General features: G+C 49.0%; 1 protein-coding gene and 1 long non-coding RNA gene across 2 annotated transcripts in view; one reads left to right on the top strand and one right to left on the bottom strand.

The window, feature by feature from the left end:
- The first annotated feature begins 3,313 nt into the window (after window positions 1-3,313).
- LOC144785771 (uncharacterized) lies at window positions 3,314-7,640 on the top strand. Its single transcript, XR_013602038.1, has 2 exons — window positions 3,314-7,347; window positions 7,501-7,640. It is a non-coding gene; the product is annotated as an uncharacterized LOC144785771 (long non-coding RNA).
- Window positions 7,641-8,453: 813 nt separating this feature from the next.
- ABCD1 (ATP binding cassette subfamily D member 1) overlaps window positions 8,454-15,585 on the bottom strand; it is a 209,234-nt gene continuing 202,102 nt past the window's right edge. The window contains exon 10 of the mRNA XM_078664579.1: window positions 8,454-9,984. Coding sequence (XP_078520705.1) covers window positions 9,741-9,984 — 244 coding nt within the window. The 3' untranslated portion in view covers window positions 8,454-9,740. The remainder of the gene's footprint in view (window positions 9,985-15,585) is intronic.

The following is a 15,585-nucleotide window of genomic DNA, read 5'->3' as shown; positions in this document are numbered from 1 at the left end:
CCACAGCGGGTGCTACTGATGTATTATGTAACTACCCATTCCAGAGCTGGGTGCTACTGATCTATTGTGTAACTACCCATTCCACTGCTGGGTGCTACCGATCTATAATGTAACTACCCATTCCACTGCTGGGTGCTACTGATCTATTCTGCAACTACCCATTCCACAGCGGGTGCTACTGATCCATTGAGTAACTACCCATTTCACAGCGGGTGCTACTGATCTATTCTGTAACTACCCATTTCACAGCAGGTGCTACTGATGTATGGTGTAACTACCCATTCCACAGCCAGAGCTACTGATCTATCTTGTAACTACCCATTCCGCAGCAGGAGCTTCTGATCTTTTCTGTTAATACCCATTCCACAGCGGGTGCTACTGATCTATTGAGTAACTACTCATTCCACAGCTTGAGCTACTGATCTATTCTGTAACTACCCATTCCACAGCAGGTGCTACTGATCTATTGTGTAACTACCCATTTCACAGCAGGAGCTACTGATCTATTGTGTAACTACCCATTCCACAGCTGGGTGCTACTATCCATTGTGTAACTACCCATTACACAGCTGGGTGCTACTGATCTATTGTGTAACTACCCATTGCACAGCAGGTGCTACTGATGTATTGTGTAACTACCCATTCCACAGCGGGTGCTACTGATCTATGGTGCAACTACCCATTCCACAGCGGGTGATACTGATCTATGGTGTAACTACCCATTCCACAGCGGGAGCTACTGATCTATTGTGTAACTACCCATTCCACAGCTGGGTGCTACTGATCTATTGTGCAACTACCCATTCCACAGCGTGTGCTACTGATCTATTGTACAACTACCCATTCCACAGCGTGTGCTACTGATCTATTGTGCAACTACCCATTCCACAGCGGTTGCTACTGACCGCTCATGTTTGCTTCCTGTAAAGTGTTTCCTTGACATCCGCGGACCTCCAGTGAGCTTTTTGTATTTTACCCGAGCTTCCTCCCTGAAATGCTTTATTCGGTCTCTGAGTGCTATTCTTGTAGTATGTTCTTCTACAGCTGGGTGTAGTGTTTAATTCTGCTCGAGGTACACTCATTTTGGTGGTGGTTTGTTTTGACTCTTCTTGTGGTTTGATCAGGATTTGGTCTCATTTCCACACCAAGAATGGTGGGTTGTCCTGGTGCACTAATGCTACCTGAGAATAGTGCACTCGTTTCCACGCCAACAACGGTAGGTTTTCCTTGTGCACTGGTGCTACCTGAGAAGAGCGCAGTCATTTCCACGCCAACAATAGCTGGATTTCCTCGTGCTCTGGTGCTACCTGAGAAGAGTGCACTCATTTCCACGCCAACAATGGTGGCTTGTCCTGGTGCACCGGTGCTACCTAAATAGAGTGCGTTCTCGTGTCCACACCAACAATGGTTGGTAGTTGGTGCAAGGACAGTCCGGCCCACACGCCCTTGGGTGTACCTTATGATTTTGATTTTCATTACTTTGCTCTACCGCCTGTAGTAGAGGTTGGTAGGAGAGTCCACGTTCACCAGCATACAGATGACAAGGAGCCTTGTCTCTGGTTGTCACGGACCTCCTTCTGCTGACGTTGAGTGGGCTGGCCCATCTTCTCACACTTGAAACGTCAAACACAGACTTTTCAGGTTCTCTCCAATCCCAATCAAACATTCCCATTGGCCGCTGGTTGCGTCAGCAGGCCACCCATGGTATCATCCTTTCGCTTTGCAGATTTTCTGTTAAATCCCTGCATCTCCACTCAACTCTCACTAGTTCTTGTGGAACAATTCTCAGAAGTTCACACATCTGCTTATACTCATCCCCCAAGCCATCTCTTCCTGAAGACATCTGATCCCACCTCTGGGTCTTTGATCTTTTGTCCAAGTCCTGGCACTACTGGAACTGTAGCTTGGCAAGCAGCTTAGGTCCAACCCTGGCTCCCAGGGGACATGGCGCATGCAGCTGAAGGACTGGTTGAGAGGTCTCAATCCTTCCATCACGCTGCTCTTCTCTGAAAGTACTAGCCCTGCCAGCGCCTACCTTTTAAGGTGACCACCTTTGGTCACAGAGTTCTTGGAGCTGGAGTCCCACGCTCTTTAGCTACCAAGCTTTAGATCTGCGAGGCGGACAGGAGCTATGCTCGGATACACCAATGTTCTGCAGTCAAAGCTTGCCACGTTAGTAATCGCTATTTTGAGGTCGTCCGCCATTTTGAGACACACCCTGCGGTGGTCGTCACCACTTGAGTTCTACGCAGTCAAAATATACAGAATTATTTTATTGTTTACACTGCCAGGTGGTGCCCCGTACTTTGGATTTACACATCCATCACAAAAGACGTTTTTTTTGCCCGTGAGTTGCTCTAATGCACTTATTGTGGTTCAGTGCACTATTGAATAGCTGCACATTTGTTCATATTTCCTGCAGCCTCACGTAATGAGGGCCTGACCTAGGGCTGCTCAGAAGAAACCTAGAGCCTTACAGAGAGACCACCAAGGCGTAACAAATGGAGACACAATAATACATTCTTTTGAACCCTGGGAATTCCTTTACCTTGTTGCACTCCCCGTTTAGAGTTCACTGTTACAGACTGGTTCAACCACCAGCCAATCAGCCTTGAATCTGCTTCCCACCCTGACGGGACATGGGCTACAAGCCCAAGTCGGACTGCGCATTGTGACAGCAGGTCTGGCCCCCTTTAATAGTGTCCCAACGAGTAAAAGATGGAGGAATGGAAAGTATCCCAAGAAATCATTCCCAGTGGTTAAGACGTGCTTTGCAGCCCTTGCACAATCAGAGTTCAGAGCTGGGAGGAGCCATTGCCTCCTTGGTTGTAGTTTGGGGGGCAATTGAGGACACAGATACATTGGCGTTTTCATCAAACTGATGTTGACCTTTCAGCTATGGAGCAGAGTTGTGGCAAGTTGAGCACACACAGAGGGCCTGTGATGGGGCGAGTACACGCAACGCGCCCTCTGAGGCAGGAACCAGAGTCTGGAGCCACTTGGCGGGTGACCCCGCACTACAGAATGTGAATATAGGGTAGACGGGGAATTATTGGCAGGAAAGAGTGAGATGTACCCTAGGTGATACAGACTGGTTACTCTTAATATTGCACAAGTAAAAGGTACCCAGGACTGTGTGAGTGACTGAGTGAGTGAGTCTATTGTCTTAGTCTTTCTGACCGGCACGGACCTCCTGAACCCACTGCCCAGCACCAGGACCAATGAGATCACCCCCCAGATGCACACTCCACCAGGATACCAAAGAGTGAGACAGACAATTTAAAACCCAGAAATAACTGACGCACACACAGGAGCCTAAAATAACTCGGCCGAGCTTTACTTGTAACAAAGTCACAAACAGGCACTTGAAACATTAAGGCCACGCGGCGCTTCTTTTCACATTTGTTTCTTTTCACAATTCAGGCACTGTTTATTGTTCTTTTTTTCTGCTTCTTTCTTTGTATTCTTGCATAGTTGATATTTGCAGGTCTCGGTCACGTCAGCCGCTCCTGGATGTAGCTACTAGACAGGTGTGTTTTAAAGGCCAGGCCACCTCTTCACCTGCATCACAATGATAAACCTTGCTAAAAATATCCTTCATGTATTAGGACACAAGCACCCAACCGGGAAATCTTGTGACCAGTTATTTCTCGTACAGTAGTCCATAATATCTCTGCTTACGGGATCAGCGGTGCTATAGTGGGGGACAGTTCATAGGTCAAAGGTTGGCTACCTCTTGCAATCAACCATTCCCTCTTCTCCGCTCCTAATTAGTAACCTGTTAAGTCTAAAACCAAATTACAAAAACTCGTGTTCCGCTGAGCTCAATCGTTTCTCTGAACTTCCGCCATGTTCCCCCTTGCTGGGAGGAAGTTACCGGGTGAACTCCCGGGTCCGGGATATCCTGCTGTGAAGTGTTTGGCCTCCTTTCACTATTGAACAGAGACTGTTGCCATGTTCATGTTTCTGCAGAACGTATGCATGCTCAGTGCACTCCGCTTCTGACAATGTGGAAGGTGGACAGAGACAAAAGGCTCACAGTGGTAACAGAAGGTGGCCCTCGGGTGCAAATTCAACTGGATCTGGTCAACACCGGCACAAAAGCCTCATAGGGACAATACAGGAAGGATCTAGGGAGCAAATTTAGCAGGATCGGGCTAAAGACCACAGGACAAAAGCCTCAGAAGGACGATACAAGGAGGATCTCTGATGCACATTCAGCAAGATCGGGCTAAAGAACACCGGGACAAAAGCCTCACAGGGACAAGACAAGGAGGATCTCTGGTGCATATTCAGTAGGATCGGGCTAAAGAACACCAGGACAAAAGCCTCACAGGGATGATATAAAGAGGATCTCTGGTGCAAATTCAATGGGATTGGGGTAAACAACACATGGACAAAAGCCTGGAGGATCTCTGGTGCAAATTCAGCAGGATCGGGCTAAAGAACACCAGGACAAAAGCATAACAAGGACGATACAAGGAGAATCTGTAGTGCAAATTCAGCGGGTTCGGGGTAAAGAACACTGGGACAAAAGCCTCACGGACACGAGACAAGGAGGATCCTTGGTGCAAATTCAGCAGTTTCGGGTTAAAGAACACCGGGACAAAAGCCTTACAGGGATGATATAAGGAGGATCTCTGGTGCACATTCAGCAGAATCGAGTTAAAGAACACAAGGACAAAAGCCTCACAAGGAGGATCTATAGAGCAAATTCAGTGGGTTCGGGCTAAAGAAAACCAGGACAAAAGCCTCACAAGGATGACATAAGGAGGATCTCTGGTGCAAATTCAATGGGATTGGGGTAAAAAACACATGGACAAAAGCCTAATAAGGATGATCTCTGGTGCAAATTCAATGAGATTGGGGTAAAAACACATGGACTAAAGCCGGACAGAGAATCTCTGGTGTAAATTCAGCAGGATCAGGTGAAAAACACTGGGACAAAAAAGCCTCACAAGGATAATACAGGAAGGATCTCCGATGCAAATTCAGCTGGATTGGAACAAACAACACTGGGACAAAAGCCACACAGGGATGATAGAAGGAGGATCTCTGATGCAAATAAAGAACACAGGGAAAGCCCTGGATTCTGGGGGTCATAATGGTGGACAAAAATGCACAACAAACAAGTGCAGTGGCTGAAAGAGGGGCCTCCAAACATTGGGCATGCAGGGTCGGATAGAAGATTCCACCAGCTGGTGGCACAGAGCTCTAGTACCCGGTGTTTTTATAGAAACCACTTCAATGTAAGGCAAGTGAGAGATGTGGTAAGCAAACCAAGTTTAGAACAAAAACCACCCGATCTGTAGCAGATCGTGGGGTGCCTCTGGTGGGAAGGCCTGGCAAGTGGAAGAGTCAACTTCTGCCTCACTCGAAGGTGGCACACATCGTAGACACTTTTTAAAGAGCAGTTTGGTAACTGCACAAACAAACTGAGCATATTTTGACACACAGAACATTAAAACCAATTGTAGAGGAATGAAAAAGATGAACAAGCAGGAAACATGACCCAAGCAGGAAACATGACCCAGGCAGGTAGACACTCCAGCAGCCCCTAGAGGGACACGTCAAGGAGACACAAATAAAAGCATACAGGAATCTTGTGTTATAGAGCAAGGCGCACAAGTGAAGCTCATGGAGCAGAAGGGAGGACAAGAGGGGGTAAAAGTCAGAAGGACTGCCCTGCTCCTAGAGACAGGGGCACTTGGAGACCATTAAACAGGAGAACATGCAGGGTGAAGTGCAAAGAGTACGCAGACCCATGGAATCAGAAAATCGGTTGTGCTAGGCGTTACAGCTAAAATGTTAAAATCCGAACACAAAAAGAGGTACTTCTACTTTTCAGATTTACATAGGGAGAGTAGGAGTGAAGCACAGGAACTCTGCAGTAGAGACTGAGGAGGAGCTGCTGAGACATATGATCTTGCAGGGGCTACCATTAGCAGATTGGTAGCCTCTAGGTGCATTGTACATCAGGTCACTGCAGCAACAAGGGGAGCAAAACAATGTTCCAAAGACTGTGGTGAGCCTAGTACGCTAGCCATGAAATGTTAACACCAAGCCAGGTCTTCTAGGAGAGCCCAACACATTGGTGAGGTGCCCGAGAACAGCAGCTCCTCCTCTCCCGGGCTCACCAAGGATACCAACACAATAATAATCGCTTAATACTTCACACTGAATTAAATACATTAGCAACAAAGAGTCCATTATTACAATGAGATTAGTAAAAAGTACAGATTTTGTGCAAGTCTTGCAAGCAATACACAGACATGATCAAAGGGTGGGGAGACGACCAAGAGAAGGGGAGCTCGCTACAGCCGCAGGGCTGAGCCGTACAGGAGGTAGGATGTCCGAAGGGATTCAAGAAGCACCCTCCAACCTTACGTAGGCCATCTTCAACCTCATGGTGAGGGGGCAAAGAAGAGGGAAAGTTATCCAGCAGGAATATCCAATCTTCAGCATGCATCCTGCTCAGATTCACAGGTTTAAAATATTCCCCCCACCACCGGAGAGGGCAGAGGAGGATAAATGCAGGCTTGAGAGTTTGAAACTCCTCTCATGCCGTGCAGCACTGGTACCGATAAGTAGCTTTAGCTTCTCTAGCATACACATCCTGCTGAGAGTCACTACTATAGCTTTCAACACTCGCTTGATATCAGCGGGGCTCCAAACACGTTAATATTCAAGAGAGTGAATCTAGAAGGACCCTTTGCATGAAACATTACATTCTGCAGGGCACAATCCGCTCTGATAATCATCCACATTTGACAGAGCGCGACTAAACTGTGAATCTGAAAGGACTGTCATGGTTACGGGGTAGAACCTTTACCATCTGTTTCAAATATTCCCATGCCACTGAAAGGAGCTCTGGGGCAAGGAATTACTCGTGGCTGTGAATGGGAGATGGACCCTAGGCCAGGGAAGTGGGACCAGGCTGTTGTCGGATCCAGAGACCAAGCAGCCACTCTGAGGACAGGAGCCACGAGGGGCACTTCAGAGGTTCAAGTTTACATTTAACCCAGACTCTCACAACATAATCTAAAGTGTTCTATACAAAAAGGGGGTCTGGAAAGGCCATCAGAAAGCGTCACGCTATTTGGAATGAAGCTGATAATGGGCCACAGCATGACGCCCAGGATATCGGAGGTTGACTAACACATATACAGATGAACGTGAGCCCACATGAGAGCTTGTCAAAGAGCTTGGAGCGGAGTATGTGTGCAGGGAGGACCATGTGCGCAGGGAGGACCATGAGTACATGTGCGCAGGGAGGACCTCGTGCGCAGGGAGGACCACACGTTCGGGTGCACATGGAGGACCACGCTTACGGGAGCGCAGGGAGGAGTACGGGTGCGCAGGGAGGACCACACGTACGGGGCGCAGGGAGGACCATGTGTGCAGGGAGGACCAGGAGTACATGTGCGCAGGGAGGACCACACGTACTCGTGCGCAGGGAGGACCAAGTGTACAGGGAGGACCACGCTTACAGGTGCGCAGGGAGGCGTACGGGTGCGCAGGGAGGAGTACGCGTACAGGGGCTCAGGGAGGACCACGCGTACGGATGCGCAGGGAGGACAGCGCGTACGGGGGCGCAGGGAGGACACCGCGTACGGGGGCGCAGGGAGGACACCGCGTACAGGTACACGGAAGAGTCAGCGACCACAAGTGCAATCACGGGACCATCTGCATAGGGGCATGAAAGGGATTGTAAAGGAAGTGACATCCTACATGGACACCTAATATGTGTAAGAGGCCTAATCAGACCATTCACGAGCACAGAACACACCAAACTTGTGTTGGACAGCTCAGCACACTATGTGCCCCAATTACGTCTTGTTTAGTGTAAGCAGTGAACGGGGAGCCCAGAGGTAATCCTAGGGGCCTTCGATCCAGGTCTGTGTGGCGGAGGTAAGCTGGCAGTGCTGTTGGCACTACTTGTGCGTCACTTGGGGTGTTGCTCCTACGGCACCTCCTGCATGCCAGAGGTAGAGAGGATGTCACCCCATGGAGTGAAAGAAGGGCTCTGGTATTCCATGAAGATCTATGCAGACCAAGGTAGACCGGCCTAATATTTCTCACAGGTTAGTGTGCAGACAAGTGCAGTGCCAGTGCCTTCAGCAGACTCCGGATTCCCTCAGCTCCAGGACTTGTATCTAGGGTAGTTTGCCTGAGTGTAATGACAGGCGATTGATGCTACCCACGTCACGCTCTATGGACATTTCACCATCACACTAATCTACGTGGGCACCAATGCAACACTCTGCTGTCCATGGGCACCAATGCTGGCACTCTGCTGTCCGTGGGCACCAATGCAGGCACTCTGGGGTGCTAGGTTCACAGACACTTTGCTCCATCAAGACTTCTTTCACAGTGGCATGTTCTAAAGTGTAGAAATATATGAATCTATAAGTTTTTTTATAAAACAATGAAGGCTTGGAAAGTCTGCACAATAAGGTATTTGGCTACTTTAAAGAATGATATAAAAATAGAAAGTGCTGATTCCGAAGACGGGGGTGGGGGGACGGGCTTGATGCGATATCAGCAGGGACCTCTCCCAGTGTTCCTGGAGATAGGGCTCATTCCACACTTTCTCTCCCAGCTCCTAAGAAGTTGCTGGTTTTCTAAACTCTTCAGTGGTGCCTGCTCTTCCACGTCCTCCGTCGCCTCAATAATTACTTCGCTCACCTCTCCACCTTCTTTCCTTCTGGGTGGCAGCCTCTGGGCTCAGTGGCCTCACTTACCACCTGGGTGAAAGGCTGAGAACTGGGACACCAAAGACACAGGCACCATGTCACAGCGGAGCAGATGCAGGCCTCTACCTGGAAAGTCTTCTTTCGCCAAGTGCTCACCCACCCCTGAATCCGAGGTCACCTCAGAGCCGCAGTGCCGTCCACCACCGTGAAACTGAGACACAGGACGATAAACGCCGCAGACCTGCTCTCCGCCTCACAATCTGAAGACATCATGGTGCTGCTGTTGTGTTTGATATCAGACCTGTGCTAGGGCTGTGAAGAGAATGCAGCTGCCACTGGTAAAAGAACAGTTAAAGCCCCTTCTACTAGGTCCCCTTCCTCATGAAATGCTGACGCTGCAGGCCCAATCATCATTGAAAAGTGCGATAAAGTCTCTACAAAACACAGCACCTCAACACTAAGACAAAAGCCATCCGTGGTAGCTACTCGAACATGTCTGACTGGGTGGGCATTCTGCTGCATCCAGTCTGCACCCAGAGGCTGCGGTGCGCTATGCTGGTGATTATTAATCTCCTGTGCTAGTGGCTTTCAGCCCCACAACCTGCAGCCAGGTCCAATCTGCAGGGGAATGGGCAGAGGAAAACAAACTTGTCTGTGGTGCTTGGAGGAGGTGACGAAAGGAAGCCTGTTCTACAATGTGCAAGCTTGACTGATAGATTGTAAGTCAGAAGGGGCAGTTAAATTACAAAGGAACTAAACGGGGTTCGAGGAACATGGTATCCAGAAACACAAACCCTGCTGGTGCCAGAGGCAGGGCTGGGCCTGAATAAATTGTACAACACAGTCATAGCAGGCGGGATACCTCGACTCATCCACCGTCTTGTCAGTTGGTCGTCTACTGTGGGATTACATCCACTGCTGTAGGACTCGGTGAACATGGCTAGCCCCCAAGGAGATCCACAAGAAGTCTTGCACTAGCTTCCTAAAGTGCTTCTGGGGCCTCCCTGCCACCTAGGGCACAGGTGCTGCATTAGTCCGTGCTGCCTAGGTAGTATGGCGTTCAGACGGCAGGGCCTGTGGCGGATGCTCCTCGACAGCGCCCAGCGCAGGGTCGTCCCCCAGGATCTGACAGAGCTCCACCAAGCGCTGTTGCATCTCTGGGACCCCCGCAAGCTGCTGCTCCAGTCGCTGCTTCTCCTCGGTCAGGGAGACCCTGGTTGCGCTGTCCAGCTTCTCAAACTTCCAGCCGCCTTCACCGTCAAACTGGAGCAGGTGTGTGTGGTACTTCCTGCAAGAGACAAGAGGGTGGTCAGTGGTTAGAGAGCGTGACTGAGGGTCTCTCGTAGCTTTCAGTCAGTGAGACGACTTAGACCAATGTGCACCACATCAACTCAGCACAGACAGCAGTATGACTAGCTGAAGCCAACGCTGCTCGGTGGTAGAAAGATGAGGCGCGTCAATAACAGACGAACAGGTAACACAGATCGACACATCACAGAAACAAACTATGACCAGCCACTTACATTCAATGAACAAAAACAAATAATATATATACAAAGAACAGGAACTAAATAAAAAAAAACAACAAGAATGGAATGATCCTGTCCCTGCACCGCTGCAAGGCCATCATGGTGGCACATCATGTCCTATGTAAATGCTAATTACCATAAGCGATATACCAGTGTCTCCTTCACATCAGAGAGGACGACACATCAGTGATGCCTCAGGGGCGGGTACAGATGGTGTGTCTTTTCTCAGCAAAGTCAGGGCCAGTCTGTACAGAAATGCCTTGTCCCCGGCTTCAATGTGGGTCAGGGGTGGGTGGGTTTGTTGGTAGCATCCTAGGGCCACTGACATCAAACATATACTTGGAGATGCTGTTGAAACTGTGATGGCCGATGTATTTCATAAAATTCTAAATATTTCAAACATGAATCCTCTTCCACCCTGGGATTGAATGGCATTGTGGGAAGCATGGAAAACGAATAAAGATGTTAGCTCTCCTGAAGGAATATGCTATTTACCAGTATGCATCTGTTCTTGGCATGTGGGGCTGCTGACATTCATATCTTGTGCATAGATCGCCGCCTAGTGTTGGGTCCGGATAATTGCACATTGTTGTCCTGGAAGAGTCTTCGAAGTATCACGAGATAGGTGGCTCCTCCCTCAGACTACAGTGCGCATGGGCATCCTCTCCATCCTCAGATTGTTTTTCGCCATTGTGGCAGGGATGGAGTATGATACAGTAAGTGATGTCCATGCTATAGATTAATTCTGAGTGATACAGCTGCGACAGGCACCGGGGAGGAGGGTGGGCGATATGAATGTCAGCAGCCCCACATGCAAAGAACAGATGCATACTGGTAAGTAGCATATTCCGTTCGAGGAATGTGGGCTGCTGAATTCATATCTTGTGCATAGAATGTATAGCAGTCTCCCTCTAGCGGTGGTTGCCCGTGCCAGCCGCAGCAGTTTGAAAAAGAGTCTTGAGTACAGCCTGTCCTACAGCTGCTTGGAGTGTACATCTACGCAGTAGTGTTTGGTAAATGTATGTATGGTAGTCCATTTGGCTGCTCTACATATGTCTTCTAGAGGAATGTTTCCTAGGAAAGCCATGGATGCCCCTAACTTGCGTGTTGAATGCGCTCTTGGGGGAACTGTTAATGTGCGTTTAGCTTTCTGATAACAAATTTGTATGCACTTAACAATCCATCTGGCTATACCCGATTTGGAAATGGGGTTGCCTTTGTGCTGTGGTGAAAAGGCAACAAACAGATGCTTAGTTTTCCTGAAATGTTTGTCCTGTCTATATAGTACAGGAGAGCTCTTTTGACGTCTAGTGTATGTAGAGCTCTTTCTGCCACTGAATCTGGATTTGGGAAGAACACTGGCAGTTCTATAGCTTGATTGATGTGAAACTGGGATACCACCTTTGGCATAAATTTAGGGTTTGTTCGTAGCACAACCCTATTTGCGTGTATTTGTATGAATGGCTCCTGAATAGTTAGAGCTTGCAGCTCACTAACTCTTCTAAGGAATGTAATCGGCACTAGAAAAGCCACTTTCCATGTTAGGAATTGTATCTCACACGAGTGTAGAGGTTCAAAAGGTGGTCCCATCAGTCTGGTTAGAACTACGTTCAGGTTCCAGACAGGCGAAGGTGGGTGTCTTGGAGGAATCACTCGTTTGAGTCCCTCCATGAAAGCTTTAATAGCAGGTACTCTGAAGAGTGAAAGGTGCTGCCTGTTCTGAAGATAAGCTGCCACCGCAGCTAAATGTATACGTATGGAACTGTAAGCCAGATTGCATCTGTGTAAATGTAACAGGTAACATATGATGTTTTGAGTAGATGCATCTAGCGGATTTATGTCATTATTGTTACAATAGATGACAAATCGTTTCCACTTCGCCGCATAGCATGCTCTGGTCGTAGGTTTTCTTGCCTCTTTGATAATATTCATACAGTCAGGAGGCAAGTTCAGGTAACCAAACTCTATGACTTCAGGAGCCAGATCACAAGGTTCAACTGTTGCGGATCTGGGTGCTGAATGTCGCCATGGCTCTGCGTTAAAAGACTGGGTGTTAATCTCCGCCTTTGATGAGGCACCACGGAAAGTTCTAGGAACGTGGTGTACCATGGTTGCCTTGCCCACGTTGGAGCAACTAGGATGAGTGTCATTGAGTGTTGTCGCAGTTTGCGTGCCATTAGTGGTATGAGCGGGGCTGGGGGAAAAGCGTACGCAAACTTGCCTGACCAGTTCATCCATATCGCATTGCCCTGAGACTGCGGTTGTGGAAACCTGGCGGCGAAGCTTTGGCATTTTGCGTTTTCCCTTGTGGCGAACAGGTCTATCTCTGGGTGACCCCCACTGCTGGAAGTACGGTTGCAGCACTGAGGGATGTATCTCCCACTCGTGCATCTGGTGGCTGTGTCTGCTGAGCAGATCCGCCATCTGGTTGTCCCTGCCTGGGAGGTGTTCTGCCATGAGGAAGATGTTTCTCTGAATGGCCCACTTCCACACGCTTTGCGCTAGATGTGACAACTGTGGAGAGTGTGTCCCTCCCTGCTTTTGTATGTAGTACATGGCAGTCATGTTGTCCGTCCGGATCAACACGACTTTGTTGCACAAATGTACCTTGAACGCCTTCATTGCCATGAAGATTGCCATCAGTTCCAACAGGTTGATGTGCATCTTCTGCTGCTGCGTTGTCCAGAGTCCCTGTACTGTATAATGGAGGACATGCGCTCCCCATCCCAGGAGAAATGCGTCAGTCGTCAGCACTATTTGTGGCACAGGCTCTTGGAATGGTCGACCCCTGCAAAGGTTTTGTGGGTTTCACCAATGCAGAGAGTTGTATGCGCGACCGGTCACCAACACTAGGTCTTTCAATTGTCCTTGAGCCTGGTTCCACTGCTGTGCTAAGCACTCCTGAAGCGGACGCATGTGTAGTCTCGCGCGAGGTACTATGAAGATGCAGGAGGCCTATCAACTGCATAAACACCCGTGCAGGGAGCGAGTGTTGGGGTCTGAATCCCTGAATCAGCGATTGAATGCTGTTGATTCTTGCTGAGTTTGGCTGTGCCTTTGCTGCCAGAGTGTATTGTCGCTCCCAGGTACTGTTGTACGTGTGCGGGTTGGAGATGAGACTTTGTGTAGTTCAATGAGAATCTGAGGCTGTGTAGGAGGTGAATAGTGCGGGACATGTGGTCGGCACATTGCTGGGCTGACTTTGCTTGGATAAGCCAGTCGTCCAGATAGGGGTAGACGTGAATATGGTTTCTCCGTAGGTGCGCCGCTACTGTCGCTAGGCACTTGGTAAACACCCTTGGGGCAGTTGTCACCCCGAAAGGCAGTACCTTGAACTGGTAGTGCTGATTTTGTATGGTAAACCTGAGATACTTCCTGTGTGCAGGATGTATTGGTATGTGGAAATACGCATCCTTTAGGTCTAGTGTTGCAAGGAAGTCTCCCTGACTGGGTAATGGTAGAACCTGCTGTAAAGTGAGCATGTGAAAGTGTTCTGACAAGATGTATTGGTTTAGGGGCCTGAGGTCCAGTATTGGCCTGAGAGACCCGTCCTTTTTGGGGATTAAGAAGTACAGCGAGTACACCCCTGTACCCTGTTGCTGTATAGGGACGAGTTCTATGGCCCCTTTTTGAAGCATGCTGATGACTTCCTGCTGCAATAAGTCTATGTGCTCTGCGGACATAGGACGGTGTCTTGGGGGTATGTTGGGTGGAGTGGAGGTTAGCTCTAGACAATAGCCGTACTGAATAAGTTGTCTCACCCACCTGTCTGTGGTAATGCTCTCCCAGACTGGTAGGAACTGTTGTAATCTGCCCCCGACCGGTGTTGCATGGTCCGGAGGCAGTGACAAGGTGTCACTGTTTAGTATTGGCGGAGGATCTGGTGTTGTTATTTCCTCGTCCTCTACCCTTGCCGCTGTTGCCACGGTATCCACCTCTATTGTTTTTATTATAGGTGGTTTGCGTGCTCCCTTTATTGTATGGAGTCTGCTGGGATGCCTGGCTTCTTGTAGCTCCTCTGTTACCGGAGCGACGAAAGGAGCCGCCTCTGAATTGTTGTGACTGCAAGGCACCTGGTAGATTTGGCTGTCTCTGTGTCTTTTTTAATCTTCTCTAAGATTGTGTCCACATCAGGACCAAATAAAAAATCTGGGTTCACAGGCTGATTTAATAATGTGGTTTGAATCTCAGGTTTGAACCCAGAGATGCGCAACCAAGCATGTCTCCTGAGCATGACACTTGTGTTGATGGCCCCGGCTGCGGTGTCTGCTGCGTCAAGCGCACATTTAATGGATGCGTTGGATATCTGTTTCCCTTCTTGTATCAGTGTTTCTGCTCCCTCCTTGTAGGCCTCAGGCAAATGTTGTAGCAGTTGCTCTAGTGTGTCATAATGCGCCTGTGAGAAGTTGGCCTGGTAGGGGATGTTTCCAATTCTGGAACCACCTACTACCTGACCAAACAATCCCTTATGGTGTCTGGTTGTAAGTCAACCTTATTAGACAAGCTATCCTAGGGGTAGCATGGACTAAGCAGCCTAAAGGCTTAACTTAAGAGGTCGTGTAAAGCGAGCTGTTTTACCACATTCAATCCTGTAATACCAAATGAAAGGACACCACACAAGTATATATTATAAAAATATATGTGTTTATTACTAAAAACAATCCCCAGTATTCTTAATGAATAAAGGGGCACAAGCGTTAAATCAAAAGCACTGTTTAAACATACAAGTTGCACAATTATGGATGAGGGCGGGTGGCCACTCAAACCATATACTAAACAAGTGGTATAAGAGAGGCCACTCGAACAGTGGTTAGGCCTAGGGCCTAGGGAATCGCTGGGAGCAGTCAGGACAAGCAATGCTGAAGTCGGGAATGGCCCTCGGGATTCGGGAGATGTGCGGAAAGCGCACGCATGCACCAATGTTAACCAATGGTGCGTAAAAGTCATAGAGTTAAAGTTTAAGGACACTTCCGCTGAACCTAGAGGAACAAAACTTAACACACAGACCCTAGAGGTGTGCACCAGTGTGGGAGCACCGGCGGAGCAAAGTTACCTCACCCACAGGAAGTGGGTGCACAGGGTCGAAGTGGCGTCGGGTTTTGACACGCAGGCTCTTGGTGCTTGAAGCTGAAAGGGCTGCAGGCGGGTTAAAGATGAAGTGTCCGGTGGAGTCCAAGGGTGGACTCAAGTTGTAGAGTACCTGAAAGCAGAGGGGACAGAGTCTGGGTCACTCAGCAGTGACCAGGGTGGAACCAGGACGGAACCAGGCAATGTCGGGCGCAATCAGGTGGTCGTCGAGGAGCTTCTCTCCGCTGTCACGTGGGCTCTGGGGCATCTGCGACGTCCAGGAGCAGGTCACG

Source organism: Lissotriton helveticus, chromosome 10 (genome assembly GCF_964261635.1).
Source record: "Lissotriton helveticus chromosome 10, aLisHel1.1, whole genome shotgun sequence".
Taxonomy (NCBI): domain Eukaryota; kingdom Metazoa; phylum Chordata; class Amphibia; order Caudata; family Salamandridae; genus Lissotriton; species Lissotriton helveticus.
The sequence above is the reverse complement of the archived record's forward strand: the minus strand, read 5'-3'. Positions and strand labels throughout refer to the sequence as shown.